General features: G+C 39.1%; 1 protein-coding gene across 13 annotated transcripts in view; it reads right to left on the bottom strand.

The window, feature by feature from the left end:
• The window catches only part of PHF21A (PHD finger protein 21A), a 188,742-nt gene that overhangs the window by 18,347 nt on the left and 145,923 nt on the right, over positions 1–24,472 (bottom strand). For 11 of the 13 annotated variants that reach the window (XM_073904707.1, XM_073904706.1, XM_025879387.2 and 8 more), the window contains 3 exons: positions 24,171–24,260; positions 20,357–20,650; positions 2,349–2,447 (listed from right to left, as the gene is read on the bottom strand). In XM_073904707.1, the coding sequence (XP_073760808.1) occupies positions 2,349–2,447; positions 20,357–20,650; positions 24,171–24,260 (483 nt within the window). The remainder of the gene's footprint in view (positions 1–2,348; positions 2,448–20,356; positions 20,651–24,170; positions 24,261–24,472) is intronic. The other 2 variants (XM_073904708.1, XM_025879391.2) reach the window with 1 other exon arrangement.

The raw sequence follows: 24,472 nt of genomic DNA, 5'->3' as shown, positions 1-24,472 counted from the left end.
AGGCTTTCTGGTCTTATAAGGATCAAAAGAGAAGGTCGGGAGCCTGCATCTTCCACTTTCTCAATAACAGAAATCAGCGTCTTTGAGTGCCCTAAGTTTTTTTTTTTTCCCCCACAAAAATCCTCTTACAAGGAAGAGGATTTCATATTCAAAAAGCATGCAGAGGGTTACAAAGAGCCTACCATACAACAAGCTCCAGATGCTAAGTACTTCACTTGTCACAGCAGGCAAGGGTTTCTTACATTTTTACTACCAATGACTGGACAATGCTAACTCAAAGCTAAATGAATTTTAGGAACAACAGCAGATGATTCTGCTTAATATTACCATTTTTAAATCAAACACGGACCTAAAAATTATGGAGGAATCTCTCTTTGGAGACCACTCTCAGCGCTCCAACAGAAGTTAAACTGATTAGAATACTGAACCCCAAAGCTGGAACATTAGATGCTTAAAGTTGGAGAGAGCAACAAACTAATCCCTATTTTGCTCCGTAGTTGCATGTGGTCTGACAGTATGTCTTCATGTGCATGTGGTTGCTAAATATGCCAAATAATAGATCATCAATTTCTCTCACTGATTATTATCAATAAAGAATATCATCAATTGTTAGGACATATTCCTATAGAATTGCTTATATCACCATGTGGTCTTTAAAAATCCTGATAGCTTACCTTCAACATTCAATACCATGATGTTTTGGCCCAGAGTGATAGATTCAAGCTCTTTAAGATACTGAGTGTTTTAGGAAGAAACAGTCCCTGAACAAGCCACTTGAGAACACAGAAGTGTCCTTTACTGGTATCCTCAGGGTTCTGAAGAAATGTTTTTATTTTATTTCTTATTTCAAAAACTTAGGTGGGAGCCTATCCCCCAACAGCCAGCGTACTTTAGTAAGGAAAAGCACTCTTAGATTTGCTGCCCATTTGCCACACTGCATGTTGAAACGGCATACACTTTCTGACTGCCAATTAACTACATTCCTGCTTTTCACTCTTCTTCACAACCTGATCAAGATTAGAAGGCTGTCTACCAACTGTTCTCTGTTTGTAAACCAGTGTGTGGTTTGACATTCAGATGCACCTTCTTTTAATCAAGTGACAGTACTCTCCTTGACCAGTCACATCCAACTCATCTTTGCCAGTCTAGTTCAAGCTCACAAAAAAAATTATTAAATAAAAACAAAATCTCCTCTCCTCTGGAACAGATTTTCAGTGATAAAGAGAATAAAAAGTTGTCAAGAACTTTTGCCTCATTCTGTATCACACATGTACCAAAAACTAATTTATTCTCTTTATGGCAGTGATTCTGTCCAATTATAAGGTGGAATATCCACCACTATACATTGTAGTGGTACCCGCTCGCCCACACTGGGCCACCAACGTAAGATATCCTTTTCCTTTATTAATTTTGTGGATGACTTCACAAGTTCCTCAGCAATTTGCATCACTGGTACTTCTTTCTGGTTCAAGTTCTGGCCCCTTCTTTACAGATAAATTAAAAACAAATCCATTTCATATCAGAAAGAATTATAATTTGGGCTTGTTTTAGAAAAACCTGAACTGGCTTAACTTAGTAAATCACTGCTTTAAAAAAATGACATGAAGTTTTGATAGCTTCCTGCCACTATCTGACATGGTTTCATTAAAAAGAATGCACTGAGGACAGAAGGAAATAGACTGCTGGTCTAATAAAATCCAACTATCAGATATTCATCATCATATTACCTGTCCACATTTTTCTTTTAGAGCTGCTTATACAAGAGCCAAACTAAAAAATTCTCTTGTCTAAGGGGACACACAAATTCACATTGTGTACTTGTACCAGTCCTGTTTGCTACGTAAGTTTATAACTCTATCCTGAATTGTAGTACAGATGTTATTATTTTCATCCCTACTTTTAGGCTTCAATGAACAACTTTTGGGCTACTGATTCATTTGGGGTTTGGGAATCAGGTGCAATGCAATGGTAGAAACAAAAATGCACATATAACAACTATAATCGATAACATAAATAAACCTTAACTGGGTGAACCGGATGGACCTCTTAGAAGTGTTGGCTGAGACAAACAAAACATAATTATCATGAGGAATACATGGGAAAATGATCATTAATCTTACATTTCAAATTTGTAACATTGCCTGAAATGCTGTATGCCAGCTCACAGACACTCCAGGCCACACTCTTATTCTGCTTTAGGCCAAACCGACTTGGCAATACATTATTGAACAGTGAGGAAGCACAAGAAAAGGAAAATCAAGTGACTCAGAGAGCAAGTCGCCCTCCTGGTTTGTAAGAATAAGTTACATCTCACAGACTGAACCATGCCTTTGGAGGGCTAAGCCTACCTGAGGGTTCTCCTCCCGTTTTGGTTTGGGTGCAGCAGGTGGAGTGATGGTACGGCTCTCTGTTTGTTTCTCATCTGTTTCTGTGTGGGATTTAATTGTCTAGGGAAGAAAAATTAAATGAAAATTTAGAATTCACTTTTTATTAAAAAAATGAAAACACAGCTTAACTGTAGCCAACGAGGAAGAAAAGAAGAACATACTCAAATTGGAAACATATTAATAAAAGAGGCAATATGGATTACATTTTGGAAGGGGGAAAATAAAATGTAAGGCCCCAGCTGAAATAATTAAATTGTGTAACTAGAGTGGATATGAATCTATAACTACAACAGTCTAAATTATACAAAAAGAAAAATCCACAGTTTAATTCCTATGTATAAAAATGAGTATAGGTTGCTCTATTTCACTATATTTTAGAATATAGGGGCAGTTTTCCAGAAGCAAGCCCACAAGCCCACTCTTGTTACATATGGGTCAAACTCCAGTCCACAGCACTCTTAAGATCTGAATAATGTGGGGCGCCTGGGTGGCTCAGTTGTTTAAGTGACTGCCTTCCGCTCAGGTCATGATCCTGGAGTACCAGGATCGAGTCTCGCATTGTATCGGGCTCCTTGCTCAGCGGAGAGTCTGCTTCTCCCTCTCCCTCCCCCTTCTCATGTGCTCTCTCTCTCTCTCAAATAAATACAATCTTTAAAAAAAAAAAGATTTGAATGTAAAAAAAAAATCTTACATATACTTCCTCCTATTTCCAATTCCAATCATAACCTACGAGAACATGCAGAACTACCCTCACTTGGGATATTTAACACCTGCCTATATCACTAATCAGAGGAGAGATGAACTTGCCAAGGAAAGGTCATCTTGCAAGAGGCTGACACTCTGATTACCCCGAACCTTGTCTTCCAGATGCAACCATTCAAACAAAAGAACACCAGTAGCATTATCATCTTTAAGTACAAATGGTAGCTAGCAAATCGGTAGACTGGGCTTGCATTACTATTCTTATTATGACTCAATGGCTAATTCATTTTATGAACCCCTCTGTAAATACTGATATGATATTAGAACAGTGGATATAAAACTGTGAACACGAACCTAATTTACTTTTTCAAATTAAAAAAATGTGGATGCTGTCTTTCTGTATGTCAGCAAGAATTAAATGAGAATGAAGCTGATTATTGACGAGGAAGAAGCTTCGGTCCTATAAGCAGGACATCAAAAGTTCTCAAAAATCATTATGCTGTGAAATATGCTACCAGATCTGAAAAACAAATACAATCACAAAGATCTTTCACTTCTTTCCTAGCCACTTCCACATTTTCTTTCTGCTTCTCTTATTACTTTAAGAGAATGCTAGCATCTGCCTTATCAATACTGCGGCAGCCACTGTTCTGGGGCACAAATGCTGCCTGATATTTTATTTTTCATCAATTCCCTGTCCTATTTCCTCCTCTATATGATAAGCTACTTGAGAGCAAGCATTATTCTACACACATTTTTTACAGTCCTCTGTGCCTAGTACAACGCCTTCCAGAAGAATCACTCACTTCACCTCTCACATACATTTTTTAACCAAAAAGGACATATTTCCTACATAAAACAAACCACTGAACACACAGCAAGGGGACACAATGGAAAAGTAGTTTATAGTGTTATCTTTAAGGCCCTGGGTGTCCAGAAAGCTTATTTTCATGGCTTTCTGAGTAAGGAAGGGCAGGGATCTGAGGGAGGGGGCATAAGAGGTCAAGTGGAAGGGTCTGCTGCTCCTCCAAGGCTATGTGAAGTTCCTTGGGGGTCTCTTGGTTCCATCTCTATGGCTGAGTGACACACGTAGTGGTAATGCCTCTGGGGAAGGGCAAACCAATTCCTCTCTGCTAAGAAATTACCCAGGGTTCAGATTTTCTCTCTCATTCAAGAAGAGTACAATTATCTCAGGGTTGGATAAAGAACGCAAAAAGCATCCAAAATAAATAAATAAATAAATAACACAATCAAAACACTTGGGAGATGTATTTCTCTCATGGAGCTACTGCTCTGGGGGAAACCAGGCCATGTTGCGAGCAGCACTATGCAGAGGTCCGTGTGGTGGGCAACTGAGGCACCTCCACCAACAGCCAGTGTGAAGTGCGGCCTGCCAACAACCACGTGACTGAGTTTGGAAGGGAGCTATCCAGTCCGGGTTGAGCCTTGACTACAGCCCTGGCCAACCTGTCTGAATGCAGACTTACGAGAGGCCTTGAGCCAGAAGCACCCAGCTAGGATGCAGGTTGATTCCTGACCCTCATAAGCTATATGGGATAATAAATATTTGTTGTTTTAAGCTGCTTAAAACAAACCCAAAACATTAAGGTTGGGGGAGTGAGAGAAATGGCAGAACAGGGAGCTCTAAGAATTAATCCTTCCACTGAAGCAATCATTAAGCTGGCAAAAACAGAATCAACTTTTTAGAATTCTGGAGTCTAATAAAAACCTTATAGCAACCAGGGGGACACTTACTGAAGAAAGAGGCTGCTAAATTTCACTAAGAAAGCATTTTCCTTACCTATCTACAAATCCCCATTCCACAGCTTGGACAGAGGCTTTGGGGATGGAACCCTGTGTTCCTAGTGTGGCTTGTGGTGCCAAGGGAAGCAACATGGACCTTGTTCTCAAAAACTTGTGGTTGTGCATTTTGACCTGTTTGATGGTTCCCTGAGGACTGGGGTACAGAGGCTGACCTTCATTTTGCCCACCTTAGGCTGAAAGTGGCTTTTGGGGTGGCTTCTGATGAAAGCATCTAAAGACATGTTACCCATAGTCACCTGGTGCAAGGGATGGTGGATGGAGTATATGGCAGACAGACCCAAAGGCCTGGGAAGGAGGAGACTGAGGAGGGAGATTCTTGTAAGAGTAAGGGCTTTGAAGGGGTATCACATATGCTGGGGAATCCAGAGTGTAGTGCATATTCCCAGGGCTAGATGCATGCTCAGAAAAGATGTGAGAGAACCCTAGGCTTATACCTCTGGCTGATCTTTGAGCTCTGTCCCAGAAAGAGGTGAAGGCTAAGCTAGGGTTATAGACAGCCTGGCTTAGCACTGAAGAATACTCCTGTTCAGAGCCAATCTGCAAATATAGGAAGGGTTTGTTTTTTTTTTTAATTTAGTTGTTGTTGCTATTATTATTATTATTATTATTATTATTATTATTATTATGTCTTTTTGGCTCCAGTTGTTTAAGGAAATCTGTCAGGTCACTAGCTGACCCGAGACAACAGAACAGAGATTTCAGAGACTATACATGACAAGAAATACAGTTTTTGCAAAAACGGTTTGGAAAAGGCACTAAACAGACCTCAAGAATCAATAACAGCAAACTCTGGGGTGGGAGGAGAATCTAATTTCCAGAGTTATCACACTGTAATTTCAAAATGAACAGTTTAACAAAAAATTGGAAGGCATACAAAGAAACAGGAAAGTATGGCCCATAGTAGGAAAAAAAGAACTCAACAGAAACTGACCTTAAGGAAACCAAGACATTGGACTCTTTAGAGAAAGACTAAGCGTCTTAAATATGCTCAAAGATGGAATGGAAACCATGGACAAAGAACTGAAAGAAACCAGAAGAACAATTCCCCACGAAAAAGAGACTACCAATAAAGAGACAGAAATTATTGAAAGGAACCAAATAGAAACTCTGCAGCTGAAAAGTATAAAAGCTTAAATGAAAAATTCACTAGAGGGGTTCAGGCAAAAGAAACAATCAGTGAACTTCAAGATAGGACAATTGAAATTATCCAGTTTGAGGAACAGAAAGGAAAAACATGAAGAAAAATGAACAGAGCCTAAGGGATCTGTGGGACATTATCAACATATGCATTATGGACTCCCATGGGGAGCGGAGAGACAGAGAAAGAAGCAGAAATAATACTTGAAGAAATAACAGCTCAAAACTTCCCAAATTTGATGAAGGACAGGAATCTACACATCCAAGAAGCTCACTGACATCCATATAGAATAAACTAAAAGAGATTCACGGTCTGGGGGAAGATGGCAGAATAGAAGGACCCCGAGCTCTCCCTGTCCCTACATTTACAATTAGATATCAAACACGTCTAAGTCAATAAACCAGAGAGCAATCAGAAGACTGGAAGAACAAACTCCCCAACTAAATATACAGAAGAAGCTGGATCTGAAAGGTTAGGAAGTTCAGAAAGGTGGAGGGAGGTTACCTGCAGGAGGGAGGGACCTGTGCGCATGGCGATGGCAGAGAAATGGGCCCTCACACCAGGGAGCTCAGATGGGGAAGACTGAGCCCCATAATTTATGTTTGGCTTCAAAAACGGGGCTGAATTCTGTAAGTTTTTTAAACCAGTGGGACTTGGAGCCTGGAGCTTTAAAAGTCAGCTGACTCAGCACTGAGCAAACCAGGAGGGTGAGTGATAGCTGGGTCAACACCCTTAAAGGGACAGCAGCCTGAGCCAAGAGGCAAAATAAAAATGGCAATGTGCACAACACTTGGGTCAAATGGGAGACAGATCTGTTCATACTGATCATACAATATAATACTGATTTTGGAGCATGTTGGGGACTTCTCCAAAAACAAAGGAGCTGGCAGGTGCCGTTTTCCACTACCCCCACCCTTCCCCCAAGCATAAACCTGTGGGAGACAGTGCTCTCATATCACCTAAACTACCAAATTAATTGACACTGACTTCTGAAAAAAAAAAAATCCAATGTTTTTGAATATAAAGGTCATTGTGTTCTTCTTAAAAACCACATTGTTGGGCGCCTGGGTGGCTCAGTCGTTAAGCGTCTGCCTTCGGCTCAGGTCATAATCTCAGGGTCCTGGGATCGAGCCCTGCATCGGGCTCCCTGCTTGGTGGGAAGCCTGCTTCTCCCTCTCCCACAAGACCCCTCTATATGCTGCCTACAAGAGACTCATTTTAGACCTAAACACACCACCAGACTGAAAAGTGAGGGGATGGAGAAATATCTATCATGCAAATGAAATGGATGTCAAAAGAAAGCCAGAGTAGCAATATTTGTTATCAGATAAAGACTTTAAAGATTTATTTGAGAGAGAAAGAGAGTGTATGAGTGTGCACATGTGGGGGGAAGGGCACAGGGAGAGGGAGAGAGAGAATCTTAAGCAGGTTCCACATCCAGTGCAGAGTCTGATGCGGGGCTCCATCTCATAACCCTGAGAGATCATGACCTGAGCTGAAACCAAGAATCGGACGCTTAACTGACTGAGCCACCTGGGAGCCCCAGATAAAAGACTTTAAAACAAAGTCTGTAACAAGAGACAAAGAAGGACACTGTATAATAATATGGGGGACAATCCAACAAGAAGATAGAACAACTGTAAATATTTATGCACCCAACACAGGAGCACCAAAATACATAAAACAGTTTATAATAAACATAAATGAACTAATCAATAATAATACAATAGTAATAGGGGACTTTAACACCTCACTTATGTTGGTGGGCAGATCATCTAAACAGAAAATCAACAAGGGAACAGTGGCTTTGAATAACACATTGGAACAGATGGATTTAACAGATATATTCAGAACATTTCATCCTAAAACAGTAGAATACACATTTTTTTCAAGTGCACACAAAACATTCTCCAGAATAGGTCACATATTAGCCCACAACACAAGCCTCAACAAATTTAAGACTGAAGTCATACCACGCATCTCTTCTGACCACAATGCTATGAAAACAGAAGTCAACCACAATCTGGAAAGACCACAAAATCATGGAGGTTAAATAACATGCTACTAAACGATGAATGGGTCAACCAGGAAATAAAGGAAGAAACAAAAAAGTACATGGAAACCAATTAAAATGAAAACATTCTAACACCTCTGGGATACAGCAAAAGTGGTTCTAAGAGGGAAGTATATAGCAAATACAGGCCTACCTCAAGGAGTAAGAAAAATCTCAAATAATCTAAGCTTACACCTAAAGGATCTAGAAAAAGAAGAGCAAACAAAATCTAAAACCAGCAGAAGAAGGAAATAATAAAGATTACAGCAGAAATAAATGATATAGAAATTAAAAAAAACAACAGAACAGACCAATGAAACCCAGAGCTGGTTCTTTGAAAAAAATCAATAAAACTGATAAACCCTTAGCCAGACTTATCAAGAAAAAAGAGAAAGGACCCAAATGAATGAAATCACAAATGAGAGAAGTAACTACCCAAACCACAGAAATACAATTATAAGAGATTATTATGAAAAGTATTATGCCAACAAAGTGGACAACCTAGAAGTGGATAAATTCCTAGAAACATATAAACTACCAAAAGTGAAACAGGAAGAAACAGAAAACTTGAACAGACCAATAACCAGCAAAGAAATTGAATCAGTAATGAAAAAACTCCCAATAAACAAAAGGATCAGATGGCTTCACAGGCGAATTCTATCAAACATTTAAAGAAGAGTTAATACGTTTTCTTCTCAAACTATTCCAAAAAATAGAAAAGGAAGGAAAACTTCCAAATTCATTCGATGAGGCCAGCATTATCCTGTTACCAGATCTGAATAAAGACACCACTTAAAAAGAAAACTACAGGCCAATATCTGTGATGAACATGAATGCAAAATCCTTAACAAAATACTAGCAAACTGATTTCAACAATACATTAAAAAAATCATTCACCACCATGACCACGTGGGACTTATTCCTGGGTTGCAAGGGTGGTTCAATCAACGTGATACAATACATCATATCAACAAGAGAAAGGATGAGAACCATATGATCATTTCAATAGACACAGAAAAAGCATTTGACAAAGTACAACAACATCCATTCACAATAAAAACCCTCAACAAAGTAGGCTTAGAGGGAACATACCTCAACATAATAAAGGCCATATATGAAAAACCCACAGCTAACATCATCCTCAATGGGGAAAAAGTGAGAGCTTTTCTCCTAAGGTCAGGAACAAGATAAGGATGTCCACTCTCACCACTTTTATTCAACATAATACTGGAAGTCCTAGCCACTGCAATCAGACAACACAAAGAAATAAAAGTCATCCAAGTGGGTAAGGAAAAAGTAAAACTTTCACTATTTAAAATGACATATCTGATAAAGGGTTAGTATCCAAGATATACAAAGAACTTATAAAACTCAATACCTAAAACACAATCCAACTAAAAAACAGGCAGAAGACATAAACAGACATTTCACCAAAGAAGACATCCAGATGGTCAACAGACCCATGAAAAAATGTTCATCATTACCTATCATCAGGGAAACGCAAATCTAAACTACAATGAGATATCACCTCACACCTGTCAGAATGGCTAAAATCAGAAACACAAGAAACGATAAGTGTTGACAAGGATGGGGAAAAAAAGGATCCTTCTTGCACTACTGGTGGGAATGCAAACTGGTGCAGCCACTCTGGAAAACAGTATGGAGGTTCCTCAGAAAGTTAAAAACAGAACTGAGGACCCTATGGTCCAGCAATCTCACTGCTGGATATTTACCCAAAGAATACAAAAACAGGAATTCAAAAGGATATATGCACCCCTTTGTTGGATGAATGGATAAAGAAGTGGTGTGTGTGTGTGTGTGTGTGTGTGTGTGTGTGTGTGTGTGTGTGTGTAAAATGAAATATTATTCAGCCATAAAAAAGAATGACATCTTGCCATTTTCAATGAAATGGATAGATCTAGAGAATGTAATGCTAAACAAAATAAGTCAGAGAAAGACAAATCCATATGACTTCACTCATATGTGGAATTTAAGAAACAAAACAAATGAGCAAAGGGGAAAAAAAGAGAGAGAAAGACAAATGAAGAAATAAACTCTTAATTATAGTGAACAAAATGACGGTTACCAGAGGGCAGGGGGTGGGGGATGAGTTAAATAGGTGAATAGGTGAAGGGGATTAAGGAGTGCCCTTGTTGTGATGAGTACCAGGTGATGTATGGAACTGTCGAATCACTATTTTGTACTCCTAAAACTAATATAATACTGTATGTTAACTAACAGAAATTAAAATAAAAACTTAAAAAATAATAAAATAGGGGCACCTGGGTGGGTCAGTCAGTTAAGCATCTGCCTTTGACTCAGGTCATGATCCCAGCACCCTAGGATCAAGGCCCACATTGGGCTCCTTGCTCAGCAGGGAGTTGGCTTCTCCTTCTCCCTCCGCTCCTCCCCCTGGTTGTGTGTTCTCGCTCTCTCAAATAAATCAATAAAATCTTTAAATAAAAAATAATAGTAATAATAAAATTTAAAAAAATAAAATCTGTGTTGCCATAAAAAGAAATTAAAAATAAATAAATAAAAGAGATCCATAGTGAGACACTTTGTAGTCACACTGTTGAAAGCCAAAGGCAGAATCTTGAAAGCAGCAAGACATAAGTGATGCATCACATACAAGAGGTCCTCAATATGGTTAGCAGTCAACTTCTCCCCAGAAACCAGAGACCAAAGGTAGTGGGATTACATATTTAAAGTGCTGGAAGAAGGGGCACCTGGGTGGCTCAGTCGTTAAGCGTCTGCCTTCGGCTCAGGTCATGATCCCAGGGTCCTGGGATCGAGCCCCGCATCAGGCTCCCTGCTCTGCAGGAAGCCTGCTTCTCCCTCTCCCACTCCCCATGCTTGTGTTCTCTCTCTCTGTGTCTCTCTCTGTCAAATAAATAAATAAAATCTTTAAAAAAAAATAAAAAAATAAAGTGCTGAAAGAAAATCACTATCAACCAAGAATGCTATATCCTGCAAAAAGTTAAGGAAGTTCAATGTTAGTAGATCTGACCTAAAAGAAATGCTGAAGGGAGTTCTTCACGCTGAAATAAAAAGACACTAGATAGTAACTTAAAGCCATACAAAGAAATAAGAATTACGGTAAAGGAAACTACACAGGTAAAAATAGAACCCAATATTATTGTATCTTTGATCTGTAACTTCTCTTTTTGTTTCCTATGGGATTTAAAAGAGAAATGCATAAAACAATAATTATAAACCCATATTAATGGGCATATAATGTATAGAGATATAATTTGTGACAGTAACAACATAAACTGGGGGGGCAGAGCTGTATAGGAACAGAGTTTTTGTATACTATTAAAGCTGAGCTGGTAGGGGCACCTGGGTGGCTCAGTCATTAAGTGTCTGCTTTCAGCTCAGGTCATGATCCAAGGTTCTGGGGTCGAGCCCCGCATCGGGCTCCCTACTCCACGGGAAGCCTGCTTCTCTCTCTCCCACTCCCCCTGCTGTGTTCCCTCTCTTGCTGTCCCTTTCTGTCAAATAAATAAATAAAATCTTAAAAAAAAAAAAAGCTGAGCTGGTATCATTTCAATTGTTAAAAATTTATGAATGTTAACTATAATCCCTATGGTAACAACTAAGAAAATAATTAAAATATATACAGAAAAGGAAATGAGGGCATCAAAAGTGTGCACTAGAAAGAAAAACCAAACACAAAAAAAGGCAGTATTGGAGGAACTGAGGAGCAAAGAAAACATAAGACACGTAGAAAACAAATAGCAAAATGACATAAGTCCTTTCTTATCAGCAATCACTTTAAATGTAACTGGGTTAAACCCACCAATTAAAAGACAGAGAGTGACAGAATGGATAAAAAAAAAAACATGATCTGAAACATATGCTGTCTATAATAGACTCATCTTAGAGCCAAAGATACAAAAAGGTTGAAAGTCAAAGAATGAAAAAAGATATTCCATGCAAATAGTAACCAAAAGGGTTCAGGGATGGCTATACTAGTATCAGACAAAATTCACTTTGGGTCAAAAGTTTTTACAGGAGACAAGGAAGGTCATTATATATTGATAAAAGGGTTAATTCATGAAGAAGACATGACAATTTTATTTTTTTATTTTTATTTTTTTAAAGGTTTATTTATTTATTTATTTGACAGAGAGAGACACAGTGAGAAAGGGAACACAAACGGGGGGAGTGGGAGAGGGAGGAGCACAGAGTCCGATGAGGGGCTCAATCACAGGTCCCTGGGACCATGACCTGAGCCGAAGGCAGACGCCTAACGACTCAGCAACCCAGGCGCCCTGACAATTTTAAATATATATGCACCAAACAAAAGATTCTCATATATGTGAAGCAAGTTTTGACAGAAATGAAGAAATGAAAGTTCTATAATAATAATTGGAGACTTTAATACTTCGCTTTAAAGAATGGAAAGAATGTGTAGATAAAAGATCAGTAAGGAGGGGTGCCTGGGTGTCTCAGTCAGTTACGCATCTGACTTCAGCTCAGGTCATGATCTCAGGGTCCTGAGACTGAGCCCTGCACTGGGCTCCCCGCTCAGCAGGGAGTCTGCTTCTCCCTCTCTCTCTGCCCCTCCTGCTCTCTCTCAAATAAACAAATCTTTATAAAGATCAGTAAGGAAACAGAGGACTTGAACAACACTATAAACTAACTAGCTCTAACAGACATATAAAGGACAGTTCACTCAACAACAATAGAATACACATTCTTAAGTATACATGAAACATTTTCTAGGACAGACCATGTTTTAGGCCACAAAACAAATCCTAATAAATTTTAAGACTTAAGTAACACAAAGTATCTTCTCTGACTACAACATAAAGAAGCTAGAAATCAATGATAAAGGAAAACTGGAAAACTTTAAAATATGTGGAACCTAACAACACACTCTTAAACAACCAATGGGTCAAAGAAGAAATAGCCAGAGAAATTGGAAAATACTTTGAGAAGAATAAAAATGAAAACTCAATATACCAAAACTGATGTGATGCAGTGAAAGTAGTGCTCAGGAGGAAATTTACAGCTCTAACAGTTTACATTAAAAATAAGAAAGATCTCAAGCCAATAACCTCACTTTAAACCTTAAAGAACTAGAAAAACCTTTAAGGAACTAGAAAAAGAAGAACTAAACCCAAAGCTAGCAGAAGGAAGAAAATAATAAAAGTTACAGTAGAAATAAATGAAATGGAGAACAAAAAACAGAATCAATGAAACCAAAAGTTGGTTCTTTCAAAAGATCAACAAAATTGAGAAACATTTAGTTGGACAGACTAAGAAAAAAAAAAAAAGAAGATACAAATCACAAAAATCATAAGTAGAAGTGGGGACATTACTACCAATCTTATAGAAATAAAAGGGACTAGGAAAGAGTACACTGAAGAATTACCAACAAATTAAATAATATAGGTGTAATGGGCAAATTCCTATGAACACACAAATTACCAAAACTGACTCAAGAAGAAACGGAGAATCTCAACAGACCTGTAACAGCTAAAGAAATTGAAACAGTAATTAAAATCCTCCCCAAAAAGTCCAGAACCAGACAGCTTCACTGGTGAATTCTACCAAACATTTGAAGAATTAACACTTTCTAACTTGTTCTATAAAGCCAGTATTACCTTGATACCAAAGCCAAAGACACCCCAAAAATAGAAAATACAGACCAATGTCCCTTATGAATGTAGTGAAAAATTCTTAAGAAAATACTAGCAAACTGAATCTCACAGCATATTAAAAGGATGATACAGGGGCAGTGGGTAGCTCAGTCAGTTGAGTCCCCAATTCTTGGTTTCTGTTCTAGTCATGACCTCGGGATCGTGAGACTGAGCCCCATGTCGTACTCTGCAATCAGCGTGCTGTCTGCTTGGGATTCTTTCCCTCTTCCTCTCCCTCTCCTTCTGCCCCTCCCCGTGCCCCTCTCCCCTGCGCTTGTACTCTCTCTACTAAGTAAATAAATTCTTAAAAAAATAAAAGGATGATACACCATGACAAAGTAGAACTTATCCCAGGAATGAAAGGAGTGTAATACACCACCATTAATAAATGAGGGCAACCCCCCCAACACAAGACCATCTCAATTAATGCAGAAAAAGCAACTGAACACTCATTCATGATAAAACACTCAGAAAGCTAGGAATAGAAGGAAACTTCCTCAGCTTTATAAAGGGCATTAATGAGAAACCACAGCTAACATACTCAATGGCAAAAGACTGAAAGCTTTTCCTCTGAGATTGGAAACAAGAGAAGTATGTCCACTTCCATCAGTGCTATTCAACATTGTGGTGGAAGTTCTAGTCAGAGCAATTAGGCAAGAAAAGACGTAAGAGGCATCCAAATTGGAAAAGGACAATCTAAACCTATCTCTATTTGCAAAGGATGTGATCTTACATATAGAAATCTCAAAGAATCCACAAACAATTACTAGAGCTAATCAGAAACTCAGCAAAGTTGCAAGGTACAAGATGAACACAAAAATCAGCTGTATTGTTATAAACAGTAATGAACAATTATAATAGGAAATTAAGAAAACAATTACATTTATAATAGCATCTCAAAGAATAAAATATCTAGGAATAAATTTAACTAAGGAGATAAAAGACTTGTGCACTGCAAACCATAAACCACTGCTGAAAGAAATAAAGAAAACCTAAATAAATGGAAAGAGATCCATGTTCAAGAAACAGAAGACTTAATATTGTTAACAATGCTATGCAAAGCAACCTACAGATTCAATATAATTTCTATTAAAATTCCAACAGCCTTTTCTTGGCAGAAGAATTGAAAAAACCAATTCTCAAATTCATGTAGGAATTGCAAGGAACCATGAATAGCCAAAACAATATTCAAAAAGAAAAACGTTGGGAGGACTCACACTTTCCAATTTCAAAACTTACTACAAAATCACACTAATTAGGAGAGCGTGGTCGGTACTGGCACAAAGATAGATCTACAGACCAACAGAACAGGATTGAGAGTCCAGAAATAAATCCATACATCAATGGCCAACTGGTTTTCAATAACAGTGCCATGAGCATTCAAATGGGGAAATTCTCTTCAACAAACGGTGCCAGAAGAAATGGATATCCACATGCAAAAGAATGAAACTGGGCCCTTATCTCACATTCTGTACAAATATTAAGTCAAAATGAACTACTAACCTAAATATAAAAGCTAAAACCATACAACTCCTTAGAAGAAAATTTAGGGGTATATCTTCATTTTCTTAAATGTGACCACAGATTCCTAGATGTGACATAAAAACCACAAGCAACAAAAGAAAAAAGATCAAAACTGGACTTCATCAAAATTAAATAGTTTTGTGTATCAAAGGACACCACCCATATAATGAGGAAAATACAGGCTTCCAGGAAAAAAAAAAAGTGAAAAGACAACCTACAGAATGGGAGGAAAAAAATACCTGCAAATCTGGTAAGAGTCTAGTACTCAGATTATACAAAGAACCCTTACAACTCAACAACAAAAAGACAAACAACCTAACATAGAAATTGGTAAAGAACCTGGATATTTCTCTAAAGAAAATATACAAATGGCCAACAAGCACAAGATGTCCAACAATTTTAATAATTAATGAAATGCAAATCAAAACCACAATGCAATACCACTTCATACCCACTAGGATGACTATAATTTTTTTTTAAGATTTTATTTATTTATTTGACGGAGACAGACACAGCGAGAGAGGGAACACAAGCAGGGGGAGCGGGAGAGAGAGAGAAGCAGGCTTCCCGTGGAGCAGGGAGCCCAATGCAGGGCTCAATCCCAGGACCCTGGGATCATGACCTGAGCTGAAGGCAGATGCTTAACGACTGAGCCACCCAGGTGGCCCGGATGGCTATAATTTTTAAGAAGAGAAAATAATAGTAAGTATTACCAAGGATGCAGAGAAAATGGTATGCTCATACATTGCTGGTGGGAATGGAAAAGGATTCAGCTGCTCTGGAAACAGTAAAAACGGAACTGTTACACGATCCAGCAATTCCACTTAGGTATAGACCCCCAGGGACTAGAAAACAGATATGCAACAAATATTTGTACATGAATATTCATAGCAGCATTATTCCCAATAGCAAAAAGGTAGAAAGAGGCCAAATGTCCATCAATGGATGAATGGATAAACAAGTTGTGGTATATACATACAGTGGACTATTATTCAGCCATTAAAAAGAAATGAAGTACTGATACATGTTAGGATGTGGATGAATCTGGAAAATACTATGCTAACTAAAAGAAGCTAGACACAAAAGGCAACATATTATATGATTCTATCTATATGAAATATCCAGAATAGGTAAATCTATAGATACAAAAAGTAGAGGAGCAAATGGAGTAATTACTTAAGAGATACTGGGTTTTATTTTGGAATGAAAATGTTTTGGAACTAGACAGAGGTCGTGGTTGCACAACACTGTAAATGTACTAAATGCCACTGAATTCTTCGTTTCAACATGGTTAATTATATGTGGTATGAATTTTACCCAAGTGAAAAAAAATGGGAAACAAACAAACAAAAACAAGTAAGATTTTAGCTTGGTTTGGTCTTTGTCAGACATTATAAACCATTTATCCAGAGGTGAAGCTGCCCTGCAATTGCTATTTTTTGCCTACATGGTGTTTAAACAGTTATCAGTATTTTTAAAACTAGGTGATTTCTCAAAATATCTGAATTTTTGGCCTTTCTTAAAGGAAAAGGTTCCATATGATAAAAAAATTGGCTATTGTCAAGAAGTAGTTGCTTCCTTGAGATGGCATATATTACTTTCTGGCTTACCACAGTCTCTTCTACCTTCTTTGGTCTTGTTGACACCAAGGCCAAAATTGTCAATTTTATCATGCTTGTCTTACTATTTCAAAGAGAAATTAAGAATAAAAGTGGGATATCTCTTGTACTCATGCTCCCATTGAAAACTGAAAAATAAAAAGTCTACGTGTTTACTTTCAGCCTGCTTTACTCATTTATATTTACTGCTTTGCACCCATGACTATTTGAATTTAGAAATCCTGTTCTTTTTGGTATGATAAAGACAGAAATCAAACACTCTGGACAAGATTAGAAAAACTAAGTTAACCATTTATACCCTGAATTCCAAATTCATCTTATGAAACTTGGCTGCATGAATAATCAAAATTAGTCACTTGCAAATAAATAAATGTCCAAATAGATTCATCAATCAAGGTTGAATAAATTTGGATTGAAGGTAAAGCAAAATCCATCTCTGGTCACTTGGATCTATTTTTCCTGCTAGAGCATTAGTATTAAAGTGGAAGGTAAAGAGTCACCAGCTCACGTTTCCTAAGAAGGAACACCGGGATTTGAGGATAATACATTGGATAATATTCTCATCTTGGAAGGACTCCTTTTTTAGAGGATCTAGTGTAAGTTCCTATGCAAGATATAGAAGTAGGGGAATGGGTGGCAATCTGGCAGATTTTTCCCAAAGAACCCAGGACTTTTTTTCAGTAGCTTACCTTAGGGACATACATGGAGGTCTTTGTTGCAGGGGGAGGGTGCAGTAGATAAAATACAAACATAATTCCTGAGAACTAACTGCATCAGTCTAATAGACTTTAAATGCTTTACTTTAGTGCATCATTAACAGGTGTTTAGCCCCATTTCACAGAGTGCTAGAGAGTCAGGGACATAAAAGGCAGTGGTATGGGGGATGTAAGTTTGTCTGTCTCTGCTTTTCCACCAAAAACATGTTTCCAGCCTCAAAGCTCTTTAAACTCTGGCACTCATGTTTTCAGGGTCACAATGTAACATGACTTCTAAAAAGGGTAAGACAGGGACGCTCTTATCTGGGGTGGATAAGGAAGCTGGTAATGCCTGACAGGGGAAGGAGACGTTAGACACTGTTGTCATAACAGACACTGCCTTCTTCCTTTTCTGTGCCAAGATGGGAGACCTTTGAAACCACACAGCTTGCCATGCTTCCTCCCCCGGAGGCAAAGCCTCCGTCCGTACCTGTCCTAAATGCACTACGCACTGAGGTCTGTGAGGGTTTAGGCTTTGATTTAGCCACCCTTGTATTCAGGCATCACATTCAGCATAGTAGCTGGCAGGTAATCAACCCATTTTTATTAAATGAATGTTATCACCTAAAGGAAACAGAAGAAAACAGGAACCCACCTGGCCTGGTCACACAGAGAATGTTGGACACAGGTTTTGATAACTCAATGAGCAGACTGTGAGTAGTACCTCTGTAGCTACAATATTTATATTGCTTCACGCTTAGCCCATCTATGAGATCTCCTAATCACTATAAATGTGATACTAGAAATGAAACACAGAGAAGAAGGATAGGAGAAAGATCTGAAGTCAGAGGATCCTGAGGATGGAGTGTGGTCTAAAGAGCACCCCTGCTGACTGAGCTTAATAACCTGCAAGCCTGTTAGGGCAGGTGGTCTGCTAAACTAATATAGTGATGACTGGATTCCTCCAGTAGATCAACAAGGAGAGAGACCATGGAATTTACTGCTAGGAAAGAAACTTTTTTTTTTTTTTAATTTTTAAGAATTCCTGGGTACCTTTTTATGATATTATAGTTAAAATTAAAAGCTCTATGAACATGAAAAGATATTCAAGATCCAATATGAAAAAAAGCAAGTTACAAAATATATATTGCTTAATTTTGGTTTTTGCTTTAAAAACGTTAGTAGGTGCACAGAAAATATGTGGAGGAATATAATCTGAACTGTTTATATTGTTTAAGTGTCAGGGGTTAGAATTACGGGGGAAGTTTACTCTTTCCATAGATTATGGAGTGGATGCATTTTTGTACATTACATATTTTTGTAATGCTTGAGTTTTCTTTCATAAGGAATATATACTATTGTAGATGTAATCAGAAAAATAAGAAATGTAAAATTAAAATGAAACTGAAAAAATAAGTCTCCTAAAAGTATCTTTATCAAAAAAGAGGTCAGAGAAAAATACTATTTAGTTATCTAAAAGAGAGTTTTGAAACCACATTCTTTGGAACTCTAAGGCTCTTTCACCAGCTCTCTGGAAGCCAGCACAGGACACGAGGGCAGCTGATCTCTAAATACACTCCTATGCAAACTTCCCAGCTTGAGCACTTCACTATCATATTTTAATAACGAAGTTCTGCTGCTACTAAGTTTGAAAACTTGGGACATAAAACATATGTAACTAATTTATTTCTGAATGCTCCTTAGAGCACTTTCTGGGGTTTGAGTAGGCTCCCCAGGAAAAGAGATCTGTTTTCTCTTGTGTTTTCTGAGCATGAGGTTTTAGTACCCGGCTTTTTAGTGCAAGGTCTGCTGCATTTATGAGCTGTCTGGTTAGAAAGCCGGGTGCTCTATGCATAAGGATCCTCTGTTCAAGAAGGCCAAGGCAGCAGGAAGCCTCTCATTTCCACCATCTGGCTAGCCTCTCTGAATCATGGTCAGCCATCCAGAAGCAGAAGATTCAGGATCACCAGAGACTATTTTCAGATGAATGAGAACTCAAGCCTGAGCAATTAGAAATAGGTCAATGACTTTTTAAAGCAACTTTCTTGAAAGAGGATGCTTTTCTTTGCAAAATTCTTCTTTCTCATCATTGGTATTTCTTTAAATAGAATATGGTAACTGCCTATAAATCCTTTTTCTTGTTTTTAGAAGTCTTCTGTCACAGAACCCTTAAGTATTTTTGGAGGTAACTTGTATTTCTCTAGCCTTGTGTTTTTAAGAGAAAATCTGACTTTAGAAATATGCATGAGAGACTTCAATATTTGAGCTAAAACGGCTGTATTCTCTAGAGTTTAAAAAAAATGCTTTTTAGAAATTTTAATTTTTTCATTTGGTTCTTCATTATCTGTAATAACCAGGGGAAATCTGTCAAATGAAATCCCTTTCCCTGTTTTGTTTACTCTTCTTGCCTTTCACAGTCATATCCTCATCTGTATTCTTATTGGGCCAAAACTAATATGCCATTTTCTGTGTATGATTTATCTCTGCGCTTCAGGAGAGCAGCAGAACCCATCTGTGAATTTCAGCTCAGAACCAGCAGGGGGAGCTCACTCCCACAGGAATCTGAATCCATCTGGAAGGGGATGGTGGGAAAAGCAACTCAACTTTCTTCAGTAAGATTGGCCCTTTTGCACTCTGGATAAATGATCACATGATAAGCAACAGGTTACTGACAATGGTGCTGAGATAAAGCATTCTCAGAGCCAGCCCAGCCTCAACGGCAAGGCTACTACTGCCCAAAGCAGATGCATACTCTGCCTGTACCTGTTTTTCAAGGCTTGGCTTGCTAAGCTGTACAGTCTGAGGTCCAGCGAGTCTGGTCCCTGGAGTAGCTATCACAATGCTGGTGAGCTGGGCCATGGGGAACGTTTTGGCTATGGTTGCAGTCTGCCCATTGACGACACGGACGGGGTGGATGGAATTCTGGGAGGTAGGGAGGGTCGTGGGGGTGAACTTGGTCAGCATGACGGGCCTCTGGATAAGTTGAGGAGCTGCAAGCATGGGAGGAGGTGCTGGGGCAATAGGAATGTTATTCTGGGCCACAGGCTTGGGTCGAACCTATGGGGAAAGAGAGGATAATTATCATATTACTTAAAGAAACTTCTCAAGTCTTGTAAGTCTAAGACATTGCCAGGTCTTTCACACTTTGTACGTGAAATGGTATTTAGTACCAATATTTATTAATATTCATTTTGGTATTATTAATTCTATGGCTGTCAGGATATATAATCTTATAAAAGACTCATCAGCTCTTAAGAGGGTCCAAAGGTTACCCTCCAATGTGGTTCTTCTGAATCCAAACCTTAGCTCCCTCTCCCATACCATGCTGCCTCTTCGGACTGAAGTCAAATGCCTAATCCAGAGGCTGGTCTCACCCAGGATTTGTGCCCAGTATGGTAATAATGCTGCCGCTGGTCTTAATTCACATTCTAAATTTCTTCATGTCCGTGGCTTCAATTCAGCGTGGCTCCTTGCTCTCTAACTCCCTGTTCTTGGCCGCTCCTCTAAGTCACCTTTGTGGGCTTCCTCTTCCTCTGCCCAGTCCTAAATGTAAGTATTTCTCAAAGTTTGTCCTGGAACCTCTTTTATTCCCAATCTCCTCACTCCTCCTGGGAGTTCTCACCCATCCCATGGATTCAGTTACCACCTGTGTACTGAAGACATCCATACTTGGTATCTCAGGACCACACATTTCTTGAACTTCAGAATCATATAATCAACTGCCTGTCATATATCTCTACCTGGAAGTCTCCCAAGAAATTAAAAATCAACATGTCTAGGGGCTCCTGGCTGGCTCAGTCAGTGGAGCGTGTGACTCTTGATCTTGGGGTTGTGAGTTTGAGCCCCACGTTGGGTGTAGAGATTACTTAAAAGATAAAATCTTTAAAAACAACAACAATAAAAAATCAACATGTCTAAAACTCACCTATTTCTTCCTCTGACTCTCTTTCCTCCTCTTATCATCCCCTCAGGAAATGGTCTTTTCCTGCTAAATAAACTTCAGAACCAGTCTTGATGTTGCCTACTGTACCTCTACTTCCTAAACCCTTCTCAAATACGGCTGCTTTCTACCCTCATCCTGCCATCGCTCTACCTCATGTCTGGCTTTACTGGAACAGTGACAAAAGATTATGATTAAAAACATGGGGTCAGCCATGCCTAGGTTCAAATCCTGCTTCCTACCACTTACTAGCTGGCTAACCTCAGGTAACATACCTGACTTAAGCCAGCATTTTTTGAACTTTCTGTACAGTGACCCTGTGGACAAAATCTTTTCCCCTTATGCATGAAAGTTTGACCTGCAGTTAACTCTCCAGCTCTGTTCCCCTGGAAACCTGATTAAGGGTAAGAATGTCAACTATGTTACCAGGCAACATTGCTTATGGTAAAAATGATCCCTTATGGGTAAATTGAATCTGAATGGGGAGAATTATAAATACTTGATGGGACACCATGCTTTGGGCTTCATGAAGTGGGGTGACTTCTGTAACTGAGCATGTCCAGTGTGGGGACCTTGAAAGCCATGGCTATGGAACTGTTATAAGATATACTGGTTCCTGTGTGGCATAAGGCTTCTGTGCCAGGATGGCTCGCCCACCGTCCTGATCAAGATCTCATTTCCTTGCACCTGAGCTATCACTGAACAGCTGTAGAGACTGCTACACAGGCTGACGAAAAATGTCGGATGCTGTCTTGCTGGTAAGCTCTGGTTTCTGTCTTGTGTTGAAGTGTGGGCCTTGACAGTCCCATGAATCTGAATATTTAGCTGAACTTAAGATGACCCTGTGGTGGCTGCTGCGGACACACAGTAGAGAATACGTTTCTCACTGTACCAGTACATGCATATAGACATAGACCTATATCTCTATAGAACAAAAACTTCATGAGACATTATGTATGTGCAATGTACTCTAATGTTTCATATTCTGTTTTGTTCACTTTATTTAAAAACTCTGGTCACAATCCATTAAATTAATTTCACACAACCTACTAATGGGTCATGACCCACTGTTTGGAAAACGTGGACTAAGCCCTAGGTTCCCTACCTAAAAAAAAATAACAACTACTTTCACAGGGCTGTTGTGGGGATTAAAATAGATAACCCACAGAAGGTGCCTAGCACAGTAAGCGGCACATAGCCAGAGTCTTCAAACATTAGCTATTATTGCTGATGATGTCCTAGCTATTCTTCTTGCCCACAGTCTTGATCATCTCCAATCTATTCTCCACACAATGACAAAAGGGAATTTTCTAAAACAAAAATCTGATCATTTCAAGTATTTGTTTGGAAATGTTTTCATGGATCCCTGTTGTTCCTGGGATAAGGCCCAAATTCCTACATAGTCTAGAAGGCCCCACAGGCTGTGGCACAATGGGCTTCTCCAGCCTCACCTCTTACCCTAGCCTGAGTCAGTTACATGGCCCACTATGATCAGCTATACCAAATTGCCTTGTGGTTCCTTAGGCTTACATGCATCTCTCCATACTGGATTAGCATATAGGCTCTACCCTCTGCCTGGGACATTTTTATTATTCCCCCAAAACTTTGTCAGGCTAACTTTACTAGGATTTTAAGTCTCAGAATGAATGTCAACTCTCCTAGGAAACTTTCTAGAATACCCTTAAGAATGAGTTGGGTGTCCCTCCCGTGTGTGGTCAGACTACCCTGTACTTCCCATAATGGACACTGTGATTGCCTGTACATAGATCTGAAGCCATCTGAGGGCAGAGAACTGTCTTGAAAACTGGCTTTTTTGATACCCAAGGTATTTATTAAGGATCTACTGGATAAATGATTGAAATCACCTTATCTCATGTTCTCAATGCCCAAACCTAGTGCACGGGCAATTTGGAAATCACCTATGTCCACTGACCACAAAATCCCTTACTCTTCTCTCTTTGCCTGCAACATGGGGCTTCTGATGGGAACTCCTAGCCTTTCTACGAGGCAAGTCAAGTCCCGTCAAAACCCAGACTGGGGCAATCCTGACATCCTGCAATGAGAATGATGAGTTCAGTCCAACTGCTAGAAGAATTCTCCCAGGGCAATATGGGTAAGCAGAGCTGCTTGGGTTTAGGTAGAAAGTTCCCTGTGAAGACCCCCAGTCCAAACTTTTGTAGGCAAGGCTTTGTGTTTAAAAAGTATGCTTAATGCCATTACTGCCCAGAGTAAAACTAAATTTCTCTGGTTTCTACTGCTTAGTTTGGCTATTGTTTCCCTCCCTACTCTCTTTGGCACACAGGAAAAAAAAAAAAGCAGTGATTGCATTCCTTCCCCACTGGAAGGCAGGTTTGGCTAAACTTCCAGTACGTTAACATCATGAGGCTTAAAATGGGGCTATCTTAAATTCTCCTTTTCCTCACATCCCCCTGCTACTGCGTTTGGTCATTGCTAAGAAACCCTGGTGATCAAATAAGCTTCCTCCCAGTATAGAAATCAGCATCTAGAACTTTTAGCTAACTAAGTAAGATCTGAACAGAGCTGAGCTGATGAGCACACTTCAGGCTGCTTAAAAAGGGCCCATGAGGACTTCTGTCTCACCTAACCTATCCCTGGGCTTGTCACTGGTTTACTCACCTGCGGAAGAAAGTTTGGACGTGGAGTGAGTCGAGGAGGGGGGATAAACTGTGGTACTTTGATGGGCTGAGGAGGTGTTGCCTGAACCTGCTAAAAAATGGGAAAAATAAATAAACCACAGAGGACAATAACTGTTCAATATCAAAGCTAGGCATTCTTACAGTATTTTTAGCATCACTATTCTCTGGGTCAGGCAATATTTTCTAAAAGTTTTCACTGTAGAATTAACCATCTGAATTAACATTGCCTGAAGAAAACTTTTTCCTACCTGCATATTTTACCCTACAAAGTGAACCAACTGC

The sequence above is a fragment of the Callorhinus ursinus genome, unplaced genomic scaffold (assembly GCF_003265705.2).
Source record: "Callorhinus ursinus isolate GAN/ISIS: 27379988/994484 unplaced genomic scaffold, GSC_fseal_2.0 scaffold21, whole genome shotgun sequence".
Taxonomy (NCBI): Eukaryota; Metazoa; Chordata; class Mammalia; order Carnivora; family Otariidae; genus Callorhinus; species Callorhinus ursinus.
Note: the sequence above shows the minus strand (reverse complement) of the source record. Positions and strands in the feature narration are given on the sequence as shown.